General features: G+C 48.6%; 1 protein-coding gene across 1 annotated transcript in view; it reads left to right on the top strand.

Annotated features, from left to right (window-relative positions):
* zcchc24 (zinc finger, CCHC domain containing 24) overlaps nucleotides 1-23,973 on the top strand; it is a 318,625-nt gene that overhangs the window by 214,212 nt on the left and 80,440 nt on the right. The window contains exon 3 of the mRNA XM_085970566.1: nucleotides 19,650-19,814. Coding sequence (XP_085826692.1) covers nucleotides 19,650-19,814 — 165 coding nt within the window. The remainder of the gene's footprint in view (nucleotides 1-19,649; nucleotides 19,815-23,973) is intronic.

Raw genomic sequence — 23,973 nt, forward strand, 5'->3', positions numbered from 1 at the left:
AGCCAGGGCTCAAGGGCTGAACAGTGTCCGCGGGGAGAAGAAGGGAGAGCGCGGAGACGCCATTGAGCCGCAGAGAAGAAGGAAGAGCGCGGGAGACGCCATTTTTAGAAGCCGCAGCGGAGAAGAAGGGTGAGCGCGGGAAGGAAGGAAAGCGCGGGAGACGCCATTTTGTGCCAGCGGAGAAGAAGGGGAAGCGCAGGAGACGCCATTTTTGACAGTTAAATCACACCCAGGGATGCCGAAGAGTGGCAGTATCTCTACGTTCGACAATGAAGTCGAAGATTGGGCGACATATGTGGAACGTATTGAGGTGTACTGCAGGGCGAATGAAGTGCCAGATGCTAGGAAAGCACTGGTTTTGTTAAATTCCATGGGTGCAAAAACTTATGGGTTACTGTGAAATCTAATAACCCCAGAGAAGCCGGTGATCAAGAATTTCGAAAGCATAGTAGAAATCCTACAGGACCACTTAAACCCCACACCGCTGCTGATAGCAGAACGATTTAAGTTCCATAAAAGAAACCAACACAAAGACGAAAGCAATGCTGAGTACCTAACGGAACTGCGCAAGCTATCAAAACACTGCCAGTTTGGAGCGGGACTAGCAGATACGTTAAGGGACAAGTTTGTGTGTGGGCTACAAAGTGAAGGAACCCAGAAACGGCTTCTATCAGAAAAGGATCTTACGCTGGACAAGGCTTTCAGTATGGCAGTATCACACGAAGCAGCCGCAAGGGGCGCTGCAGAGATACAACGGAGACCGCAAGAATATGGCACCAATGAAATGTCCTATGGAACAGGGAAGTGCTATCGCTGCGGCAGAAAAACACATGACCAGAAGGATTGTTGGTTCAAGGACCAAGTGTGCAGACAGTGTGGAAAAGCAGGACACATAGCAAGAGTCTGCAGGTCTGGGAAGAAAACCAACAGTAAGAAATCTCCACAGGAGAAGTACAAAAAGGTACACCAGGTGATGGACAGTGGTTCAGACGAACAGAAAAGTGACACAGACTCCGGAAGCAAGGAGCTGGGTTGTCTGAAACTACATAAGGTAACCAAAATGGAGGATCACCAGACTATCTGGGTTACACTCAAGATAGACGGAGTCCAAGTGAAAATGGAATTGGACACAGGATCAGCCCTAACAGTCATAAACCAAAGGGACTACAAGCGGCTATTTTCACATATACCCTTGAAAGCTACAGAGATTGTCTTGAAGACGTATACGGGGCAAAAAGTCTACCCCAAAGGAAAAATAAGGGTGAAAGTGATATATAAAGGCCAGGAAATACCTAAAATGGATATATATGTATTGCCAGATGGAGGACCACCACTGCTAGGACGTGAATGGATCCGGAAGATACAATTAGATTGGCATTCCATACAGGCACTGAAGGTTGAGGCCAAAAAGGATGACGATGTCACACCTGGACGACTGTCAAAAATGCTAACTGACGCAAAAGAAGTGTTCCAGGAGGGACTCGGAACACTAAAAGGCATAACAGCAACGATTAAAATAGAGGAAAATGTAAGCCCAAAGTTTCTTACGGCCAGACCAGTGCCTTATGCGATCAGACCAGCTGTCGAAGCAGAGCTGGAAGGGTTGGAACGTTCAGGAGTACTGTCCAAAGTGGACTGGAGCGAGTGGGCTACACCCATCGTTCCTGTAATGAAGAGGGCGTTGAGTAATACGCCTGGGGAACCAAAGAAGGTCCGCATCTGTGGGGATTTTAAGGTGACAGTGAACCCAGTCCTTCACACGGTACAATATCCGCTTCCACGAATTGAGGATATTTTCGCCTCGCTATCTGGAGGTAAACGCTTCACCAAAATTGATCAAGCCCAGGCGTACTTGCAAATGGAGGTAGAAGAAGCTTCGAAACAATTCCTTACGATTAACACTCATAAAGGTCTCTATCAATACAACCGGCTGGTGTTCGGGGTAGCCTCGGCTCCGGCTATCTGGCAAAGGGCAATGGATCAAGTCCTGCAAGGGATTCCAGGGACCCAGTGTTATTTGGACGACATCCTGGTCACGGGCGAAAATGACAGTGATCACCTCGCCAACTTGGAGAAGGTGCTCACCAGATTAAAGGAGTATGGGCTACGAGCTAATCGCCACAAGTGCGAGTTTTTCCAGAAACAGATCTCGTATTGTGGCCACGTCATCGATGAAGAGGGGTTACATAAGTCCCCTGAAAAGATTGAGGCAGTAGTCAAGGCTCCAGCACCGGAAAATGTGTCACAACTGAGGTCGTTCCTCGGGCTGGTAAATTACTACCACAAGTTCTTACCAAATTTGTCCACGGTATTACACCCACTGAACACCCTACTGCAAACAGGGGTACCATGGAAGTGGAATGACGAACGTAGACGAGCTTTCCAGAAGTGTAAAGAATTGATCACATCAAAAGAGGTGTTGGCCCATTTCAACCCAGCACTACCAATTCGTTTGGCATGTGATGCATCACCCTATGGCATTGGAGCGGTGCTGTCGCACAAATTCCCAGACGGGTTGGAGAGGCCAGTAGCCTTTGCGTCTCGGTCACTAACCTCAGCCGAGCGCAACTACACCCAGATTGACAGGGAGGCCCTCAGCCTAGTATGGGGAGTAAAAACATTCAACCACTATCTGCATGGGCAGAAGTTCACCTTGCTGACTGACCACCAACCACTTGTCTCCATCTTTAATCCTAAGAAGGGCGTTCCAGTGATGACTGCACAACGGTTACAAAGATGGTCCCTGTTTCTAGGGGCGAATCAATATGAAATAGAATATAAAGGCACGAAACAGCATGGGAACGCTGATGGGCTATCGCGCCTGCCACTGCCTACTGTGGAGGAAGCACCAGCAGTGGACCCTATCGTGATATTTTATTCGTCAATAATTGAACGATTGCCAGTAACGAACGCGGATATAGAGAAGGAGACCCGCAATGATCCGACGCTGTCTCGGGTATATGATTTGACGGTGAGGGGATGGCCAACACATGGCGACTCACTGTTGCCAGCATTCTCATCCAGAAGAGAACAGCTGTCAGTATGCCAGGGGACAGTGATGTGTGGATCCAGAGTGGTGATTCCACCCAAGTTAAGGGAGAGAGTGCTAAATGAGCTACATGAAGGTCATCTGGGGGGAGTGAAAATGAAAAGCCTTGCTGGGGCTTATGTGTGGTGGCCGGGAATCGATCAACAAATCGAAGACCTAACTAAGAGCTGCTCAGGATGCCAGAAGGCCCAAAATGCACCACCACATGCCCCTCTACACCCATGGGAGTGGCCCTCCTCTCCATGGCAACGGGTGCATATTGATTTCGCTGGTCCATTCATGGACTCAATGTTCTTAATAGCAGTGGATGCTCATTCGAAGTGGCCTGAGGTGGTAAAAATGTCCTCAACCACTATAGAGAAAACGATTGCAGTCCTACGGACCATATTTGCCAGAAACGGTTTGCCAGAGCAGATTTGCTCTGATAATGGACCACAGTTTTTGTCCGAAGAGTTTCGAAAATTTATGAGAAGGAATGGGGTAAGGCATTACACATCCGCCCCGTATCATCCAGCCACAAATGGATTGGCTGAGAAGTTCGTACAAACCTTTAAGAAGGCGATAAAGGCCATGTGCGACGATGAAATTCCGCTACAGCACAAGGTGGACAATTTCTTATTAGCCTACCGAAACGCGACACATGCAGTTACCAACCAGACCCCGGCCATGATGTTCTTTAACCGAAGGTTGAGATCTCGTCTGGACTTGCTCAGACCAAATGTGCGAAGAAATGTTGAGGACAAACAATTCCAGCACATCAATGAGAAGCTGACAAGGAGCTTCAATGTAGGACAACCAGTCTTGGCCCGTGACTACCGAACAGAGAAATGGCAACCCGGAACGATATGCACAAGGCAGGGGCCATTAATGTACACAGTGGATGTCGGGGAGAACATTGTGAGACGCCACGTCGATCAGATCTTAGCGTCACAGGAACGAGTCAACCCCATGTCTCGAGTACCTGGGGATGAACCCGACATACCGGTAGCATCTACCTCAGAACCAGTAGCAGTGGAAACCGATGAACTACCCGATGAAAAGGGGCCAGAATCGTCTCTGCACCAAGAACGAGAGCCTCAGCAAAGGCGCTATCCCGAAAGGGTCAGGAAGCCGCCCCAAAGACTGAATCTATAAATGGACTATTGTTGTCTAATGTACATGTTAAAGTGTTAATTGTTATTTGAATATTAGGGGTACTACTAATCTAAAAGGGGAGGAATTGTAGTGTATGTACCTTTAAGACAGAACTACTTTTATATCTCCTGTATACTGTAGTACCGGCAGTGACCACACCTGTATATAAGCCTTGCGCATGCCTCTGTACCCCCAGTCTTGAGACTACCCTCCTCCAGTAAATACCTGTTTATTGTTAAGTTACAGCATCCGTGTGGTTATTGAAAAACATCATACTCTCAGAATCACGGATCTAACACCTCCAACCTGTAAAAAATCTACGAATGTACCTGGTGGTCCGGGAGGTACGGAGGCTTGCGATCCTGGGGATCTCCGGGTCTGCGCAGGCAGAGGCCCATGTATCCCAGGGGCGCAGGCGGTTCGCAAGCACCCCTGGAATAACGTGGCCCGGCACAACCAATAAAAGAAGGAAATCCCCGTTCATAAGTTATGGGAGTTGCATACGTACAGAATCCCCATAAGTATGAATGGGCATCACTTAAAAAAAATACACGAACACAGTAAATAATTTTTTTAAATTACATATTTAAAATGCCATTTAATTAAATATTTTAAACAAAAATTTAATTTTTTGAACTTTTTTAAAGTTTTGACGGGGCGAAAATTAAACTTACCTTATTGGACAGGGTTTTTAATGTATAAATGAGTGATAAAATTTTATTTTTCTATTTTTTAAAACTCTTATGCACGCTTTTTCCAGGCGTAAGAATTTCACGGGCGTTCAGCGGGCAGAAGTTGGGTAAATAGCGCGACTCTCCACCCGCAGCGGCCCATCTCCCGGATCGCAAGTTCCGGGTTTTAGCGGCTGCGCTTCGCACGCCTAGACCCGGAAATTGTGCGGCCCCGACGGGCGCGTACGCACCTCGTACACACCCGTAGCAGTCGCGAAATATGGCCCGTTACGAACCAACGCCTCATCACTGAGCCAACAGCAGAGGTCGCTGGCTTCGACCTCCCTTGGAGACGGCGGACGGCGCTCTACCCAATCCACACGGGGCGCGGACGATGCGGTCACCTGCTCCTCAAGTGGGAGATGAGGGAACGACCCGAAATGCGACTGTGGCCGTGAGTCCCAGACCGTGGAGCACGTCAAATCAACCTGCCCACTGAGATCTGTGGCGGGAGGCACCTCATTTCTCCACTCGGCATCTCAGGAGGCCATCGAATGGATAGCCAAACTAGACATCCCATAATAAGCTTTTCCCGTCGCACGCAACAACATGTACTTTTAAAAGAAAGGGGCTGTAACATTTGCATAATTGAATTATCATTGGCCCGCAGGCATCTGTAAGGAATACCTATCAGATTCACGTGATCACATGCTGAGTTGTCATTGGCCTGCAGGCACCTGTAAGGGGTCCTAACTCCATCTTGTCCCCACTGTGCTGTATGATTGAGATCACAGACCTGATGCTTCATAAAAGAGTTTAAACTGTAATACTCCGTTGTCCTGCAAGTTATTTTGTACAAAGTGTGCAAACAAGACAATTGACTGTTTATGCTGGTAAACGGGTGATTGAAATGTTAACGGCGATGATTGTTTCAGAGGTGATGTTAGGGGGCATTTAGTCTGCAGATACTCTTCACAGACCAGGTGCTGTAGTTTGGGGTTCAACTCAGGCAGTTTTCATGTTATGTTATGTGGCTGAAACGTCAATTCCTGCTGCCCAGAGAGAGAGTTCTGTGCATTCACAGGGTTGCTCCTTTCCCCGCAGTTAAATATTAATAGTGTGGGCAGCAGTGTGTGCTCTGTCTAAACATTTACATTTTGTGAAGGTGGCTTTGAAAAGTGTCCTAGAGTTCCAAAGAAAGGCGCTGGTCACTTTTTACGCCCGGTTTGACGCTGCATTGCAAGTGCACCCCAGGCAGAGCCAAAACCGTGGAGCCATCCGTGTGACTGTCCAATGTGCACTCATAGTCGGCAAGGTTCCGCACCCTGACTGCACATTTATAGAAGTCTCCCGTACAACTTTAGCATCAGTGCAATAAAAAAAATCTCGATTTTAAAATTCTCATCCTTATTTTCAAAGCCCTCTGTGGCCTTGCCCCTCCCTTTCTCCTGTAACTTCCTCCAGCTCTACAACCCTCCGAGATATATGCGCTCCTCCAATTCTGGCCTCTTGAGCATCCCCCGATTTCCATCGCTCCACCATTGGTGGCTGTGCCTTCAGCTGACAAGGCCCTAAGCTCTGGAATTCCCTCCCTAAACCTCTCCGCACCTCTCTCCTCCTTTTAAGATGCTCCTTAATACCAACCTCTTTGGCTAAGCATTTGGTCACCTGTCCTAATACAGGAAACTCTCTTTTTACCGGCACCTAAATAACCGGAAATCTCTCTTAACCGGCAAAATTCAGGAGTAGGTTCAGGTAAGTTTTACTTCATATTAGTGGCCGTGTAACTGGGGTTCCTGCACCTGTTGCCATGCAACAGGGACACCTGGATCTGTGGCCGTGCAACTGGGGTTCCTGCACCTGTTGCCATGCAACAGGGACGCCTGGATCTGTTGCTGTGTACGGAGCTCTCATACCTTAGTAAGTATACCTCTCTGTAATCCGGACTTTTTGATCAACCGGCAGCACACCGGTCCCGTCGGTGCCGGATAGAAAAGACTTTCCTGTATCTCCTTATGTGGCTTGGTGTCAAATTTTGTTGGATAATGGTCCTGTGAAGCGCCTTGGGATGTTTTACTACATTAAAGCCGCTATTTAAATGCAAGTTGTTGTTGTTGTACAGTATTGTGCAGAGGGACTGTAAGACTGCATTTGTCACATTGTGGTTCATTTACTGTAATAGGACAATTCCATTATTACTGTAACTATGACAACTAGAGTGTCAAACATCTGAGTCATCGGCCGGGCACGACACCTAAAGAACTAGGGAAATATGATTGCTGGACTTCGTCAGACAGTGCAATCGACAAAGCGACAGCGTATTATTGAGAGGGAGGCCTAGCTCATGTAATGCAAAAACAATGGGTCATCAGGATGAACTTGCTGCATTCTTCACATGGGCTTCGTGAATACAAAGCGGACAGATTCACTGCCAGAGAGCTCTGGAGCCGATGCAAGTCTCCGCAGGCATACCAAACGTCTGCAGAAACAGAGCACGACCAAGGCCACGGACATGCATTATGTCACAAAATGTCAACGAGAGGATGGTGGGCTTGCTTCATGTGAAAAATTCAGGAACTCTCCTCATGCCTGAACTGGTTAAGGTCCGTGAGACCCCCAGAAATCTGTTGAGGCTGGGGGGTTAATTGGAAATTTTAGAACTGAGATTGATAGATTTATGTTATGGTATTGAGGATTATGGAACCAAGGCGGGGAGATGGAGTTAAGGTACAGATCAGCCATGATCTAATTGAATGGTGGACCAGGCTCGAGGGGCTGAATGACCTCCTCCTGTTCGAGTTCCTAGATTAGTGAGTAACTGACCCAGGACAGATCAGTAAACTCTCAACTTCAATCCCTAGCTTGACGTCTGACATGAATCAGTCATTCATGAAAGAAAGACTTATGAAATAATACTAAGCGGCCTACGGGTGGCGCTGTCCAGGGAGAGTATAAATACTTGGGCACGGGCCCAGCTTGCGCAGGACATTCTTAACAGGAACTAGTGAAGGACACAACTAGACCTCCATGTTGTAAAACAGTTGATTAAAGCTTTGTTTAACGCTTAGACCAAGTGCCTAGTAGTTTTCTTACATCAACGTCTGTGAGGAAAGCTGTGTTTGGCCTCTGCAATCCTGAGTTAGAGAAATAATGCATTGGCCAAAGCTCTCCCACTCCTTATTGCTCCCCAGGAATCGCTGCTGGCTGTAACTGTTGGACATGAGCTCCACAGAGCTGAGTAGCCGACTGGGGGACACGCTGTTGGGGCCCACACCGGACGAAGAATCACCACTTGAGTGAGGTACAGGATGGTGAGTGGCTTCTGTGAAACTGTACCCCAGCAAAGAAGCGATGGGGAGGGGGTCAACATTTGGCAGAAAAAGGAGGGGGGGGGGTGAAATGATGCATTCAAAACACATGCAAATATATAGATTTTATAACGCATTAAAAAGGTACATCTGTGCATTTTGTTCAAATGCCGTGCACTTCTGAACTGCAGCCTAAAACCGATCAGCACATTCCAGGCTCCACCGTTCCATCGCCCAACAAATATATGCTGAGTGACCACAGCGCCAGTTTACTCAAACAATCAGACTTTGTGGCCCTGAACATTTAAAAACAGAGAGAATAGGAATTTATCTGACTCGTAGTCAAGCCAAGCATTCATTTCAAGAATGCAAAGCAATTACGCCTTGCAGCTTTGAAGACTCGTGCATTTACATTTCTGCTGCTGAATGCTACATGGTGCAACACTTTGATTCTTACAAGTACTGCATCCTTTGATATAAGAAATAGCAGCAGGAGTCGGCCATACGGCCCCTCGAGCCTGCTCCGCCATTCAATAAGATCATGGCTGATCATCGACCTCAACTCCACTTTCCCGCCCGATCCCCATATCACTCGATTCCCTTAGAGTCCAAAAATCTATCGATCTCAGCCTTGAACATAATCAAAGACTCGGCATCCACAGCCCTCTGGGGTAGAGAATTCCAAAGATTCACCACCCTCTGAGTGAAGAAATTTCTCCTCATCTCAGTCCTAAATGGCCAACTCCTAATCCTGAGACGATGCCCCCTAGTTCTAGACACTCCAGCCAGAGGAAGCAGTCTCTCGGCATCTACCTTGTAAAGCCTGCTACGAATTTTATACGTTTCATCACCGCTAATTCTTCTAAACTCCAGAGAATATAAGCTCATTCTATTCAATCTCTCCTCATAAGACAGCCCTCTTATCCCAGGAATCAATCTAGTGAACCTTCGTTGCACTCCCTCTATGGCAAGTATATCCTTCCTTGGGGAAGGAGACCAAAACTGTACACAATACTCCAGGTGTGGTCTCACCAAAGCCCTATATAACTGCACCAAGACTTCCTTACTCTTATACTCCAACCCCCTTGCAATAAAGGCTAACATAACAATTGGCTTCTTAATTGCTTGCTGTACCTGCATGTTAACTTTCTGTGATTCGTGTACAGGAACACCCAAAACCCTCTGAATACTTATCCTAAGCAGTGCTATGTGATTCGGTAGGGTGTATGTATCTGCAATATATTTACAAATCTTATATCTGCACACACTTTGGCCTAAAAATTCAGTTGCTTTGCGCCTCCCGTTAGCGCTCTAAGTGGGGGGTAATGGGGCGCAAAGCAACTGGCGCCTGGGCGCGGCGCCGCCAACGCCTCCCGCGAAATTCAGCGGGAAGTTAGCGGCGGCAGTAACCGTTAGCGCCCTGATGATGTCATCACCGTGCGCAGCGCCCCGCTCGCGCCCTGGCCGCGATCTTCGGGAGCGCCCCCTGACTTACCGCCGGACGCTATGTCCGACAGGGTCAGGGGGGCCTACCTGGGGCCAGGGCGGCGCAAATTAAAGGGGAGGTGCCGGGCGGCCATTTTTGTTGCTGGCTGCCTGCCAGCACCTGCCCCCTCTGCCATCCCCAGCCTCCTGACCTGCCCCCCGCGGGGTGCCGGCTCCTTTGCCGGCACTCTTAGGCCCCTCTCTTGGGGTACTACCGGTGAATTTTGGCCGCGGGGACGCTAATTTTTTTCGCAGCGCAAAAAGTAGCATCCCAAAGGGGACGCGACTCAATTTTTCCCCCTTTCTGTCTACAAGACCTTATTTCCTGCTGTTATGTTTTTATCACACTGTTGTGTCAGCACTTTTTCCATTATAAGTTTCTGTGTCCCCATTAATAATGGAAACTGCCTATCAGTGCAGTACTGAGGGACTGCAGAACTGTCGGAGGTGTCGTTTTTTGGATGAGATGTTCAACCAAAGCTCCGTCTGTTCCCTCGGGTGGATGTAAAAGATCCACCTATTTGAAGAATAGCAGGGAAGTTCTCCTCGGTGTCCCGGTCAATATTTATCCTTCAACCTTTAGCATCACTAAAACAAATTATCTGGTCATTTTCCTCATTGCTGTTTGTGGCATCTTGCTGTGCGCAAACTGGCTGCCGCGTTTGCTACATTACAATAGTGCCGACACGTCCAAAGTACTTCATTGGCTGTGAAGCGCTTTGGGTCGTCCTGAGGTCGTGAAAGGCGTCATATAAATGCGAGTCTTTTTTTCCATGTTAACTTGCTATGCTGCAATGATACCCTCCTGCCATTGGTGCCTTAGTCTGTGTTTCCCAGCTCCTCAGCCCCTATTGCAGAGAAACTCCTGTGCCCTGATCAACTGTACTTCTTTGCTGCCCAAATTGCTGTTGGTTTTGCTATGTGACCATAAATAATAGTCTAAACTCCAAGTGTTATGTATAACTAATGAGCGAATGTATGACTTGAAAATGAGGATTGAGTCACATCTGTGCACCCCTGTCCAGTTATCCCCCAATTCACCTTAAGACCACACTTGACCACAGGTCCAATCACGGTGGTTATGAAAGAAGTGGAGCTAGATTTCGGGGGTGATTTTCACTCAGAAGTCGGGAAGGAGGCGGGACTGCAACTTTCGGGGTTGTAGTCCCGCCTCCATCGAGATGCGGCCAATCCACGCGATTTTAACTTGATTGACCTTGTTGAGCCCGCCCAGCGAGCTCAGCAGGCCAATTAAGGGCCACCCGGCAACAGGTGACGTCACAGACTGAAATGTCATCTGTCAAGACGTTTTGACAGATGAAATATCAGTGTTTCACAGCTGTTTGAAGCTGTCAAACACTGACAGTCTTACTTCTAACCTGAGTCCTTCTACACAGACTCAGTTAGAAATCTCTCCGGCACAGAAAGCTGCAGGCTGTCACTTTTGACAGTTCGCAGCTGTTCTGCTTTCTGTGCCGGCTGAATGATGGACTCCCGAAACCTAGAGGAAGGAAGGCTGTAAAGGTAAGTACAGGTAATTTAAACTTCTTTACACACTTTAGACACACCAAACACGCTTACCTTTGCACTCATGCACCCATCACTCACCTGAACACCGACATCTCGACCCCTCCAAGTCCTTCAACCCGACGGCCCGACTCCTCTAACCTGGCGTGGTTTGGAGCCGTCGGGAATCCCACACTTCAAGATTAAAAATGGGGATTAGGCTAAAAACTGTCTGTTAACTACCTGTTAACAGACAGTTAATTGTCACGAATCCCTTCCCGCCTCGGGTAGGCGGGTCCCAGTGCGGGGCGGTTACCTGCCTCCTTTGAAACTTACATGGAGGCGGGTTTTGGGCAGGATGGGGTCGGGACCCCTGAATTCGGGGCTTTAACCCCCCCCGCACGCCTCCAATCCCGACTCCACGGGTCAGTTAAAATCGAGGCCTTCTTGTCCAAGATTTCATGGTGCTGTTAATAAAATAAAAAGTAGAATCGATAACGTCAAAAGGGAATCACATGTCTATCTTTTAACATAGACAGGGAATAAGAGCACAATGCTGCAAACAAAGACTTCTTACAAATGATACCAAGACAAACCTAGGTCATATCAAACCTATGAGGGGAGGGCGGGAGGGCTATGGCTAATGGGGCTAGACTTTCATTTTTTTTGGTTGGAATGATAATTCTACTGATATAACATGTAGAGAAAGGAAACTAGGTGGGATTGTGAGTTGTGAGGAGGATGCAAAGAGGCTTCAAGGCGATTTAGACAAGTTGAGTGAGTGGGCAAATAAATGTGAAGTTATCCACTTCGGTAGGAAAAACAGAAAGGTAGAGTATTATTTAAATGGTGATAGATTGGGAAATGCTGATGTACAAAGGGACCTGGGTGTCCTTGTACACCAGTCACTGAAAGCAAACGTGCAGGTGCAGCAAGCAGTTAGGAAGGCAAATGGCACGTTGGCCTTCATTGCAAGAGGATTTGAGTACAGGAGCAAGGATGTTTTACTACAGTTGTGCAGGGCCTTGGTGAGACCACACCTGGAGTACTGTGTGCAGTTTTAGTCTCCTTATCTAAGAAAGGATATACTTGCCATAGAGGGTGTCATAAATCGCAACTTCTACAAGAAGTAACTCGGGAAGTACTACTGAACGGCCAGCTGAGGGCGCCGCCCGAGGAGTATAAATACTCGGGCGTGGGCCCACCTTGGCCAGAGACAGTCTGGAAACAGGAAGCTAGTGACTACTAACTAGACCTCCATGTTTTGTTACAAGTCGATTAAAGCCTTGCTTTATGTACAACCAAGTGCGTAGTGAGTCTTTATTACGTCAGAGGGAGTGCAGCGAAGGTTCACCAGACTGATTCCTGGGATGGCAGAACTGTCGTATGAGGAGAGATTGGGTCGACTAGGCCTGTATTCACTAGAGTTTAGAAGAATGAGAGGGAATCTCATTGAAACGTACAAAATTCTAACAGGGCTAGACAGACTGGATGCAGGGAGGATGTTTCCCTGGCTGGGGGGGGTCTAGAACGAGGGGTCACAGTCTCAGGATACAGGGTAGGACATTTAGGACTGAGATGAGGAGAAATTTCTTCACTCAGAGGGTGGTGAACCTGTGGAATTCGCTACCACAGAAGGCCAAGTCACTGAATGTATTTAAGAAGGAGATAGATAGATTTCTAGACACAAAAGGCATCAAGAGGTATGGGGAGAGAGCGGGAATATGGTATTGAGATAGAGGATCAGCCATGATCATATTGAATGGCGGAGCAGGCTCGAAGGGCCGAATGGCCTACTCCTGCTCCTATGTTTCTATGAAATAATATTGGGCAGTATACAAAGTCGCATGCAAACAGCCTCTAGCTCTCTTAAAATAATTGTTCAGAATTAGCTGTGATACGATAGGTATTGGCTATTATCAGTGTCTTGAAATGCCAGCAAGGGAAGGCTTGTAGATTACATGTCCGCATTAAGTCTTGGAGCCATGAATAACCATCCCATCGAGATGGTCTTTAGAGGAGTGACAGTATAAATTGCAACACCAACGTATTTTACTTCAATACTCCCTTGTCCTCAGAACCCTAAATATCATAAATAGTCAATATTATTGCCCATACAAGATTCATTTAGAAATAGCTTTTCGAATAGGCTTTTAGAAGAAGCAAAATTTGCATTTGTAAAGCATCTTTCACATCCTCAGCACATTCCAAAGCACTTCACAACCGATTAATTACTTTTGAAGTGTAGTTACTGTTGTTTTGTCCCACAACCAATGATGAGATAATTGACTAGTTAATGTGTTTTTGGTGGTGTTGGTTGAGACAGAAATGTTGGTCAGAATACTGGGAGAACTCCCTGCTTTTCTTTGACTCGTACTAAGGGATCTTTTACATCTATCTGAACAGGTAAGTTGGGGCCTCGGTTTAACGTCTCACCTGGACGCAGCACCTCTGACAATGCAGCGTTCCCCTCAATACTTACAGAAAAGTCTGCCTAGGTTATCTGTGAAAGTGCTAGAGTGGGGATTGATAGTGTAAAGTATCCGATTCGATGTTCTCCGCTACTTTGTTTTAAGATACTGCAATTCGTTTCAATCTTGGATCTCCGGCAGCACCTTTTTGTTTACAAGCAGAGAGGCAGAACGTCTGTCACCGTGATAATAGTCTTCTAATCCTCGCTCTCAGCTCCAGGATTGTACGGGAAATGGAAGAAATTCAGGCCAAAGCTGTGACTCACCGTGGTAGACAGCACAGCAGTTAGAAACATGTACCGAGTGACGTACGAAAACTACTAGGCACTTGGTCTAAGCATTAAACAAAGCTTTAATCAACTGTTTTACAACATGGGGGTCTAGTTGTGTCCTTCACTAGTTCCTGTTAAGAATGTCCAGTGCAAGCTGGGCCCGTGCCCGAGTATTTATACTCTCCCTGGACAGCGCCACCCGCAGGCCGCTCAGTTGGTTCATGTCACCGAGCATTCCTCGTTTCTGCTCCAACTGAAATACCCCAAATATTTCTGGGGAGGAAATTAATCTGAACATTATTTGTAACAAAATGGTATATAAAATTCCTCTGCTTGCTGATTTGAGTGTTCGTTAAATATATAGGTTTACCAATACCTTGAAATAGCACATTGAGGAACTTTATGGGAATGCAGTGCCACTTTTGTTACAAATTTCTATCTGTGCAATTGCATCCCATTAAATGTTACAGTTTAAGGCTTAGAAATTCGGTTGCTTTGCGCCCCCATTAGCGTGAATGGGGCACAAAGCAACTAGCGCTTGGGTGCGGCGCTGCCAACGCCTCCCGCGAAATTCAGCGGTTGGTTAGCGGCGGCGGTAACCGTTAGTGCCCCGCGACGCTGCGCCGGCCATGATCTTCGGTAACGACCCCCCCCGACTTACCGCCGGACGCTATGTCCGACGGGGTCAGGGGGGCCTACCTGCGGCCGGGGCGTGGCAAATTAAAGGGGAGGTGCTGGGCGGTTATTTTTGTTGCTGGCCGCCTGCCAGCGCCTGCCCAATCTGCCATCCCCGGCCTCCTGAGCAGCAACCCCCCTCCCCCGCGGAGTGCCGGCTGCGCTCCGTGAGCCCGGCACTTCTCTTGAGTGCCGGGCTCTTTTGCTGGGACTCCGATCCCTGGTGGCCCAGCTGGGCCCCGGGTCGCGCTGCGCTAGGCCCCCGCTTCCCTCTTGGGGCGCTACCGATGAATTTCGGCCGCGGGGGTGCTCATTTTTGGGGGGAAGGGGGCGGGACTCAATTTTTCCCCTAAATGTTTCCGCATTCCACTCTATTTTTTAATTTATCCACCAATGTATTTCTCTAATTTTGTTGTCATTTGATTCTTGCACAGGTGCCTCTCTCCAATTCAATTCAATTCAATTCAATTTTATTTGCCATATATGTAACCAGTACTAGTACAATTACAATGGAATGCTTACTCCCCGTGGGGACACGTCAGCTATTCTTACAGCGCCGTGTTCAGAAAGTCAATACAATGGCTTCCAGCGGCAGTGGGAGCACGATGTCCCTCAGCCGCTCCGTCCTCCTCGTCACCGCGGCCTCCTCCTCACTGTTGCCGGCTCCACGTGTGGTGGCCTGCTTCTCCCTCTCACGGTTCGGCCTCTGGCCGCCATGCCCGGCTCCCCTCCTCCCCGTCGGACTGCGAGCTTCCCGCCCTGGAGCTGCCGGCCGATGTGCTGCAGCGGGTCATCGTGGCTGCTGCTGCTGCTCACCGTGCTGCACTGCCTCCGCCCGACTCGCCGAACACATCGTCGGGATGTGAATGCTCCGGTCGCTGCGGCCTCCTCCTCACCGTCGCCGGCTCTACGGTCCAACGGCCCGGGGCCTGCTTCTCCCTCTCACGGTTCGGCCTCTGGCCGCCATGCTTGGCTCCCTTCCTCCCAGTCGGAATGCCTTCCCGCCGAGGAGATGCCAGCCCCCGCTGGAGCACAGCGGCCGACAGCTCCTCAGTGGGAAGGCATTTCGACTGGGAGGAGGGGAGCCGAGCATGGCGGCCAGAGGCCGAACCGTGAGAGGGAGAAGCAGGCCCCGGGCCGTAGGACCGTGGAGCCGGTGACGGTGAGGAGGAGGCCGCAGCGACCGGAGCATTCACAAAGGGGGCCGATGGTTTTCCGTCCTGCTTGTGTCAGTCAGTGGCTCAGTGGGCAGCACCCTCGCCTCTGAGTCAGAAGGTTGTGGGTTCAAGTCCCACTCCGGAGACTTGAGCACAAAAAATCCAGGCTGACACTCCAGGGTAGTACCGAGGGAGGGCTGCACTGTCGGAGGTGCAGTCTTTCGGATGAGACGTTAAACCGAGGCCCCGTCTGCTTTCTCAGGTGGACGTAATAGATCCCATGGCACTATTGCGAAGAAGAGCAGGGGAGTTCTCCCCGGTGTCCTGGGGCCAATATTTATCCCTCAACCAACATCACTAAAACAGATTATCTGGTCATTATCACATTGCTGTTTGTGGGAGCTTGCTGTGCGCAAACTGGCTGACGCATTTCCCACATTACAACAGTGACTCCACTTCAAAAGTACATAATTGGCTGTAAAGCGCTTTGGGACATCTGGTGGTCGTGAAAGGCGCTATAGAAATGCAAGTCTATCTGTCTTTACTTCTATACACCCCCACCACTATTGTGCCTTTTACTGCATTCAGGAATTGACCAGTGTTGACCACTCACCCTTAAAGAAAAGAAAGACAGACTTGCATTTATATAGCGCCTTTCACGACCTCAGGAGGTCCCAAAGCTCTTTACAGCCAATGAAGTACTTTTGAAGCTGCTTATAATAACAGAAGCATAACATGTAACACACGGTGTATTATTCTGCTGCTGAGGTGGAGTCGTATTTAACCAGTCACTGTTGCAATGCTTGCATTAATCAGCCACGCTCCTCAGTCCCACTGCCGAGATGAAATATTAGCCAGAGAGATTGCTTTGTTTGAACTGTTTATCTTCTCTCGTACATGTCAAATGCAACCTTTGTAACAATGATTCAAAAGATCAGATCTGGCTCTTCTCATAAATAGGCATTTTCTTAGATTTATGCAGATTTACAATTGTTTATTGTGTACGTCGATTCTGTTTAAAAAAAAAAAAAGTTTTACTGACAGATCTCCCACAACATTGCTCACAGTTGATAGGAGGTTACGCTGCTTATAACAGAAGCATAACATGTAACACACAATGTATTATTCTGCCGCTGAGATGAAGTCGTATTTAGCCTGATACAGTATGTGCCTTTAAGGACTACAAAATGTAATTGATGTCAGGAGGCACGACTTGCGGTTGATTAGATGCCAATTACTGTTACTGAGGAAAGTTGGGCTGTAGACAAAATCTCGTCTTCACACTGAGGACACCCTCCAACGTGTTGTGTGGCACTACCACCATGCTAAATGGGATAGATTCAGAACAGATCTAGCAGCTCAAAACTGGGCATCCACGAGGTGCTGTGGGCCATCAGCAGCAGCAGAATTGTATTCCACCACAATCTGTAACCTCATGGCCTGGCATATCCCATTAGCATCAAGCCAAGGGTTCAATGAGGAGTGCAGAAGAGCATGCCAGGCGCAGCACCAGGCGTACCTAAAAATGAGGTGCCAACCTGGGGAAGCTGCAACACAGGACTACATGCATGCTAAACAGCGGAAGCAGCATGCTATAGACAGAGCTAAGCGATCCCACAATTAACGGATCAGATCAAAGGTCTGCTGTCCTGCCGCATCCAGTCATAAATGGTGGTGGACAGTTAAACAACTAATTGGAGGAGGAGGCTCCATGAATATCCCCATCCTCAGTGATGGCAGAGCCCAGCACGCAAGTGCAAAAGACAAGGCTGAAGCGTTTGCAACCATCTTCAGCCAGAAGTGCCGAATGGATGATCCATATCGGCCTCCTCCTGAGGTCCCCACCATCACAGAAGCCAGTCTTCAGCCAGTTTGATTCACTCCACGTGATATCAAGAAATGACTGAGCACACTGGATACAGCAGAGGCTATTGGCCCTGACAACATCTCGACTGTCGTGCTGAAGACTTGTGCTCCAGAACTAGCCGCGCCTCTAGCCAAGCTGTTCCAGTACAGCTACAACACTGGCATCTACCCGACAATGGGGAAAACTGCCAAGGTATGTCCTGTCCACAAAAATCAGGACAAATCCAATCCGGCCAATTACCGCCCCATAAGTCTACTCTCAATCATCAACAAAGTGATGGAAGATGTCGTTGACAGTGCTATCAAGCAACACTTACTCACCAATAACCTGCTCCCCAATGCTCAGTTTGGATTCCGCCAGGACTACTCGGCTCCAGACCTTATTACAGCCTTGGTCCAAACATGCACAAAAGAGCTGAATTCCAGAGGTGAGGTGAGAGTGACTGCCCTTGACATCAAGGCAGCATTTGACCGAGTGTGGCATCAAGGAGCCCTAGTAAAATTGAAGTCAATGGGAATCGGGGGGAAAACTCTCCACTGGCTGGAGTCATACCTAGCACAAAGGAAGATGGTTGTAGTTGTTGGAGGTCAATCATCTCAACCCCAGGACATCGCTGCAGGAGTTCCTCTGGGCAGTGTCCTAGGCCCAACCATCTTCAGCTGCTTCCCTCCATCATAAGGTCAGAAGTGGGGATGTTCGCTGATGATTGCAAAGTGTTCAGTTTCATTTGCAACTCCTCAGATAATGAAGCAGTCCATGCCCGAATGCAGCAAGACCTGGATGACATTTAGACTTTGGCTGATAAGTGGCAAGTAACATTCGCGCCACACAAGTGCCAGGCAATGACTATCTCCAACAAGCGAGAGTCTAACCACCACTCCTTGACATTCAACGGCATTACCATCGCCAAATCCCCCATTATCAACATCCTGGGGGTCACCATTGACCAGAAACCTAACTGGACCAGCCACATAAATACTGTGGCTACAAGAGCAGGTCAGAGGCTGGGTATTCTGCGGCGAGTGTCTCACCTCCTGACTCCCCAAAGCCTTTCCACCATCTACAAGGCACAAGTAAGGAGTGTGATGGAATACTCTCCACTTGCCTGGATGAGTGCAGCTCCAACAACACTCAAGAAGCTCAACACCATCCAGGACAAAGCAGCCCGCATGATTGGCACCCCATCCACACCTTAAACATTCACTCCCTCCACCACCGGCGTACCGTGGCTGCAGTGTGTACCATCTACAAGATGCACTGCAGCAACTCGCCAAGGCTTCTTCGGCAGCTCCTCCTAAACCCGCGACCTCTTCCACCTAGAAGGACAAGGGCAGCAGGCGCATGGGAACACCATCACCTCCAAGTTCCCCTCCAAGTTACACACCGTCCTGACTTGGAAATATATCACCATTCCTTCATCGTCGCTGGGTCAAAATCCAGGAACTCCCTCCCTAACAGCACTGTGGGAGCACCTTCACCACACGGACTGCTGCGGTTCAAGGCGGCGGCTCACCACCACCTTCTCGAGGGCAATTAGGGACGGGCAATAAATGCTGGCCTTGCCAGCGACGCCCACATCCCAGGAATGAATTTAAAAAAAGGTTGGCAGTAGCTTATAAATCCCTGACTCCCATCCACTTGGATAGAGGCCAGGTTTCCAATGTCAGAAGAAACCAACAAGCATTTTTTTTTCTTTTAAGTATTTTGAATCCTATTGATGGGCGAACTATCTGCTCAGTTGTGATTCTTGCTGTTTCATGGTATTTGGACAAGTCTGACGCAGACTTTGAATATGTGACACTTTCAAGTCTGACGAACATATTAGCTGTAAAACGTTAATCTGGATAGTTAGATATGATATTCTTCATGCGGCATCTTGTGAAGAAACCTTTATATTTAAAAAAAATGTCATCATGCAGATCATTACTAAAAGTGCACCTGGTGATCTAAATGGAAACTGGTGAAAGTGTTTTAAACGCATTCGCTTTCTGAGTTCTTGTCTGTCAGCCATTGCCATTTTAACATATGCATTTTTGTGTCTATTTATTTGGCAGGCCCGCCCCAAAGGAGAAGGCCTGACCCCGTACCAGGGGAAGAAACGCTGCTTTGGTGAATACAAGTGCCCCAAGTGTAAAAGGAAATGGATGAGCGGCAACTCCTGGGCCAACATGGGCCAAGAATGCATCAAGTGCCACATCAATGTTTACCCCCACAAGCAGGTACTGCGTGTATCATAGAATCAGAGACATTTACGGCGCAGAAGGAGGCCGTTCGGCCCATCGTGTCCGCGCCGGCCGACAAAGAGCGCTCCAGCCTAATCTCGCTTTCCAACTCTTGGTCCATAGCCCTGCAGGTTACGGCACTTCAAGCGCATATCCAAGTACTTTTTAAATGTGCTGAGGGTTTCTGCCTCTACCACCCTTTCAGGCAGTGAGTTCCAGACCCCCACCACCCTCTGGGTGAAAAAAGTTCTCCTCAACTCCCCTCTAATCCTTCTCCCAATTACTTTAAATCTCTGCCCCCTGGTTATTGACCTCTCTGCTAAGGGAAATAGGTCCTTCCTATCCACTCTATCTAGGCCCCTCATAATTTTATACACCTCAATTAAGTCTCCCCTTCAGTATTGCCTCTTCTCTACCTGATGTATTATTGCTTGATTGAAAGTGTGAGCAAATCAGCTATTCCCAGGCAGTGAGTTCCAGACCCCCAAAACCCTCTGGGTGAAAAAAGTTCACCTCAGCTCCTCTCTAATCCTTCTACCAATTACTTTAAATCTGTGCCTCCTGGTTATTGACCCCTCTGCTAAGGGAAATAGGTCCTTCCTATCCATTGTATCCACCCAGTCTTCTGCTTGTGTGTAGCCCACCATCAGTTTCCCTCTCTCACTTTCACCCACACCTCTCCCTCCCATCATTCTCCGTGCTGACACTGGAGGCCTATTGTGTAGGGACGGGCCACGTGTCTCCGCATCCAGCTGTTCACAGCCGTTAGGTAGCACCACACAACTGGAAGGTTCGCTGGTGACCACACCCCCTTAACGGGGTATTAACACCGGTCGGGCTTTTTAAGTTCCTTCCCCTGCTTACATTGATTTTACGCAACCGGGTGGGCCACTTCACGGAAGAGTAGGTTTGAGAAGAATTAAAGGCGGGCAAATGGCACAAAAAAGAGAACTTGCATTTCTATAGCGCCTTTCACAACAGGACGTCCCAAAGCGCTTTACAGCCAATTAAGTACTTTTTTTGAAGTGTAGTCACTGTTGCAATGTAGGCAGCCAATTTGCGCACAGCAAAGTCTCACAAGCAACAATGAGATAAATGACCAGATAATCTGTTTTAGTGATGTTGATTGAGGGATAACTATTAGCCAGGACACCAGGGATAACTCCCCTGCTCTGTTGAATAGTGCCAAGGGATCTTTTGCATCCACCTGAGAGGGCAGACGGGGCCTCGGTTTAACATCTCATCCGAAAGACGGCACCTCTCCCTCAGCACTGCACTGGAGTGTCAGCCAAGATTTTTGTGCTTAAGCCTCTGGAGTGGGACTGTGAACCCACAACCTTCTTGACTCAGAGGCAAGAGTGCTACCCACTGAGCTACAGCTGATAACTAGAGTGGAAGGGCGCAGATAGTGTGGAAAAATTTAAAGGGGGGATTTGGATAGATTTTTCAGTGAGTGGGCAATCGAGGGGTATCTTGGTTGGAACACACTTGGAGTGCTGTGTACATTTCAGGTTGCCATATTATTAAAAGGATATAGAGGCACTGGAGAGGTTGCAAAAAAGATTTACAAGGATGATAACAGAGCTGCGAGGTTATACCTATTGGGAAAGGATGAACAGGCTGGGTCTCTGTTCTCATGAAAAGAGAAGGCTGAGGGGTGGCCTAACAGAGGCCCATATAATTATGAAAGGTTTTGATGGAGTAAACACAGAGGCCCAGAAATTCGGGTCGGGGGCTTCCCGCGGGTGCAAGCCCCCGACCTGCACTTACCTAGCGCGCCGGCCGTTGAGCTGTGGGCCCCCGTGGGATTCCGATCCTGGGCCTCCTCCAACTGCCGGCGCGCAGTGCTTGCGTATCCCAGGGGCGCAGTTAGTTCAAAGCGTCCCCTGGGATCACGTGGGCCATGGAGAGCCAATGGTAGCAGGGAATGCTTCATTCATAAGTTTGACCTGTCAAACCTATAAATACTATAAGCCCCAAAACATCACTAAATCTTCAAATAAATTTTAAAAAAACATCACATTTTAAAAATAAACTATAAATTACATGAAATAACTATTTTAAACAATAATTTAAATTTTTGAAAAATTAATTACATTTTCTAATGGGGCTAAAAATAAACTTACCTTTCTTTAAAGTATTTAAAAATAATAAGCCTGTGGAAAAAATGTTTTAATTTTAATTAATTCACCATTTAAAAGTGTAACTCCTGGAGACTTACCCTCCCGGGAAAACCTGCAAAAAAAACGTAAGTTCGATGCACACGTGCTGCCTCTCCTGCGCACGCGTTCCACCTCTGAATCCCTTCATTCAGGGGAATGGACGTGCCGGTTTCCCGCGCGTGCGCAGTGCATGCACAAAACCGGCACTTCCATTGGGCTTACGGGTGAGTACCCCGTGCATACTCACCCGTGGAGACCCGAATTTCTGGGCCTCTAGAGAGAGTGTTTCCACTTGTGGGGAAGAGCAAATCTAGAGGCTATCAATATATGATAGTCACCAAGAAATCAAATAGAGAATTCAGAAGAAACTTCTTTACCCAGAGAGTGGTGAGAATGTGTAACTCGCTACCACAGGGAGTGGTTTTGGTGAATAGTATAGATGCATTTAAGGAGAAGCTGGATAAGCATGTATATTATGTGCTGTATATTCTATGTAATTGTATTTATTGCTATTGGCACCAGACAGATGGACTGCTGAGTCTTTTCCGGTCCTGAGTGTTCCTATGTTCCTACATCTGCCACATGAGCCTCAAAATGCCGAGTTCTTGACCTCAGGGAATCGGGCATTTTCCTCGTGCGGGGGTGGGACGGAGGCGATGGTGAGAGGGATAAGGGGACATGGAAGGCAACAAGTTACCCGAGTTAGTCGGCCCCACTTTCTGGGGCCAGGTGACCAGCCCTCTCGGTTGCAGATGACGTAAGGCGCAGCGAGTAGCAGCTATCTTTCGAGAAAAAAAAAACCTGTAAATCCAGTCAAACCCAAGCAACAGTCGGGTTCACTGACCGATTCTGACAACGTACTGAAATCAAAAGCAAAGACCAAGCGGCCAGTCCCAAGCTGAGCCCATGGCGCAATCGTTTCAGGGAAGGTTTCCAATCTGGAGGTGACATACTCAATAAGCGTGAGAGATACCTGCTGGTACAGAAATATATGACAATTTTTTTAATCTGATTACACCGCACACACTTTGAAACACATTCCACAGAATCCAACCATTATCGACAAGGAAGTCTTTTGTTAAATCTCCTGTAACGCAGTACAACATATCACGTGGACAGAAATTGTGACCCAGGAAACAAGGCCTAGGAGTCTTATAGCAAAAGTGCTGCTCTACTCCAAGCCTTAGGTTGTCCTTCTGTACAAATAGGGATCTCGACTGTGAATCAATCAATCTTTAAATACCACAACAACTTGCGCTTATATAGTGCCTTTAATATACTAAGGCCTAGAAATTCAGTTTGGGGCGCCAAGCTCGCCTGGGCGCCAGAATTACCGCTGCGCGCGGAGCCACTTGCGCCAGCGGGATATTCAGTTTCAGCGCCCCAAGTGGAAGCCGGCCGCTAAACAAGGGTTTCGGCGCCCCGCTTGGGGCGCTGAAACTGAATATCGGCGTGCAAAGTGCCACAGCGCCACCCGCTGCGGCACGGCAGGCTGCGGTACTGCAGGCCTTCCTCTCACTCTTAAGGGGGAGGTGCCTGCAACAGCGCGATCCCCGCTCGCGAGTGCCGGCAAATGAGCCCGGCACCAAGGAGAAGTGCCGGGCTCTCTGGAAACAGCCGGCACTGCCGCGGGGGGGGGGGGGGTGTAGGAGGCCGGGGACGGAGGTGCGGGCAGGCGGCCGCCGAAAAAGCGGCCGGCCGCACCTCCACCTTAACTCGCCCCACTACCGGCACAGGTAGGCCCCGTGTACCGGTCGCTGTTTGCGGCCGGCGCGGGGGAGGCGGCAGCGACCAAATATGGCCAGCGGGGCGATAGCGGGGCGCTGCGCACACCGATGACGTCATCGGTGGCGGCGCAGCGCTACTGGCTAACGCCGCCATTAGCGCCCCGCTAAATATCGCGGTAGGTTTGCACAGTGGCGCAAAAGCCCTCTTTGGGCGCAAACTGGTGGCGCAGGCCACTGAATTTCTAGGCCTAAAAACCTTCACAGGAG

The sequence above is a fragment of the Somniosus microcephalus genome, chromosome 29 (assembly GCF_052327205.1).
Source record: "Somniosus microcephalus isolate GS21.2 chromosome 29, FLI_Smic_1.0, whole genome shotgun sequence".
Taxonomy (NCBI): Eukaryota; Metazoa; Chordata; class Chondrichthyes; order Squaliformes; family Somniosidae; genus Somniosus; species Somniosus microcephalus.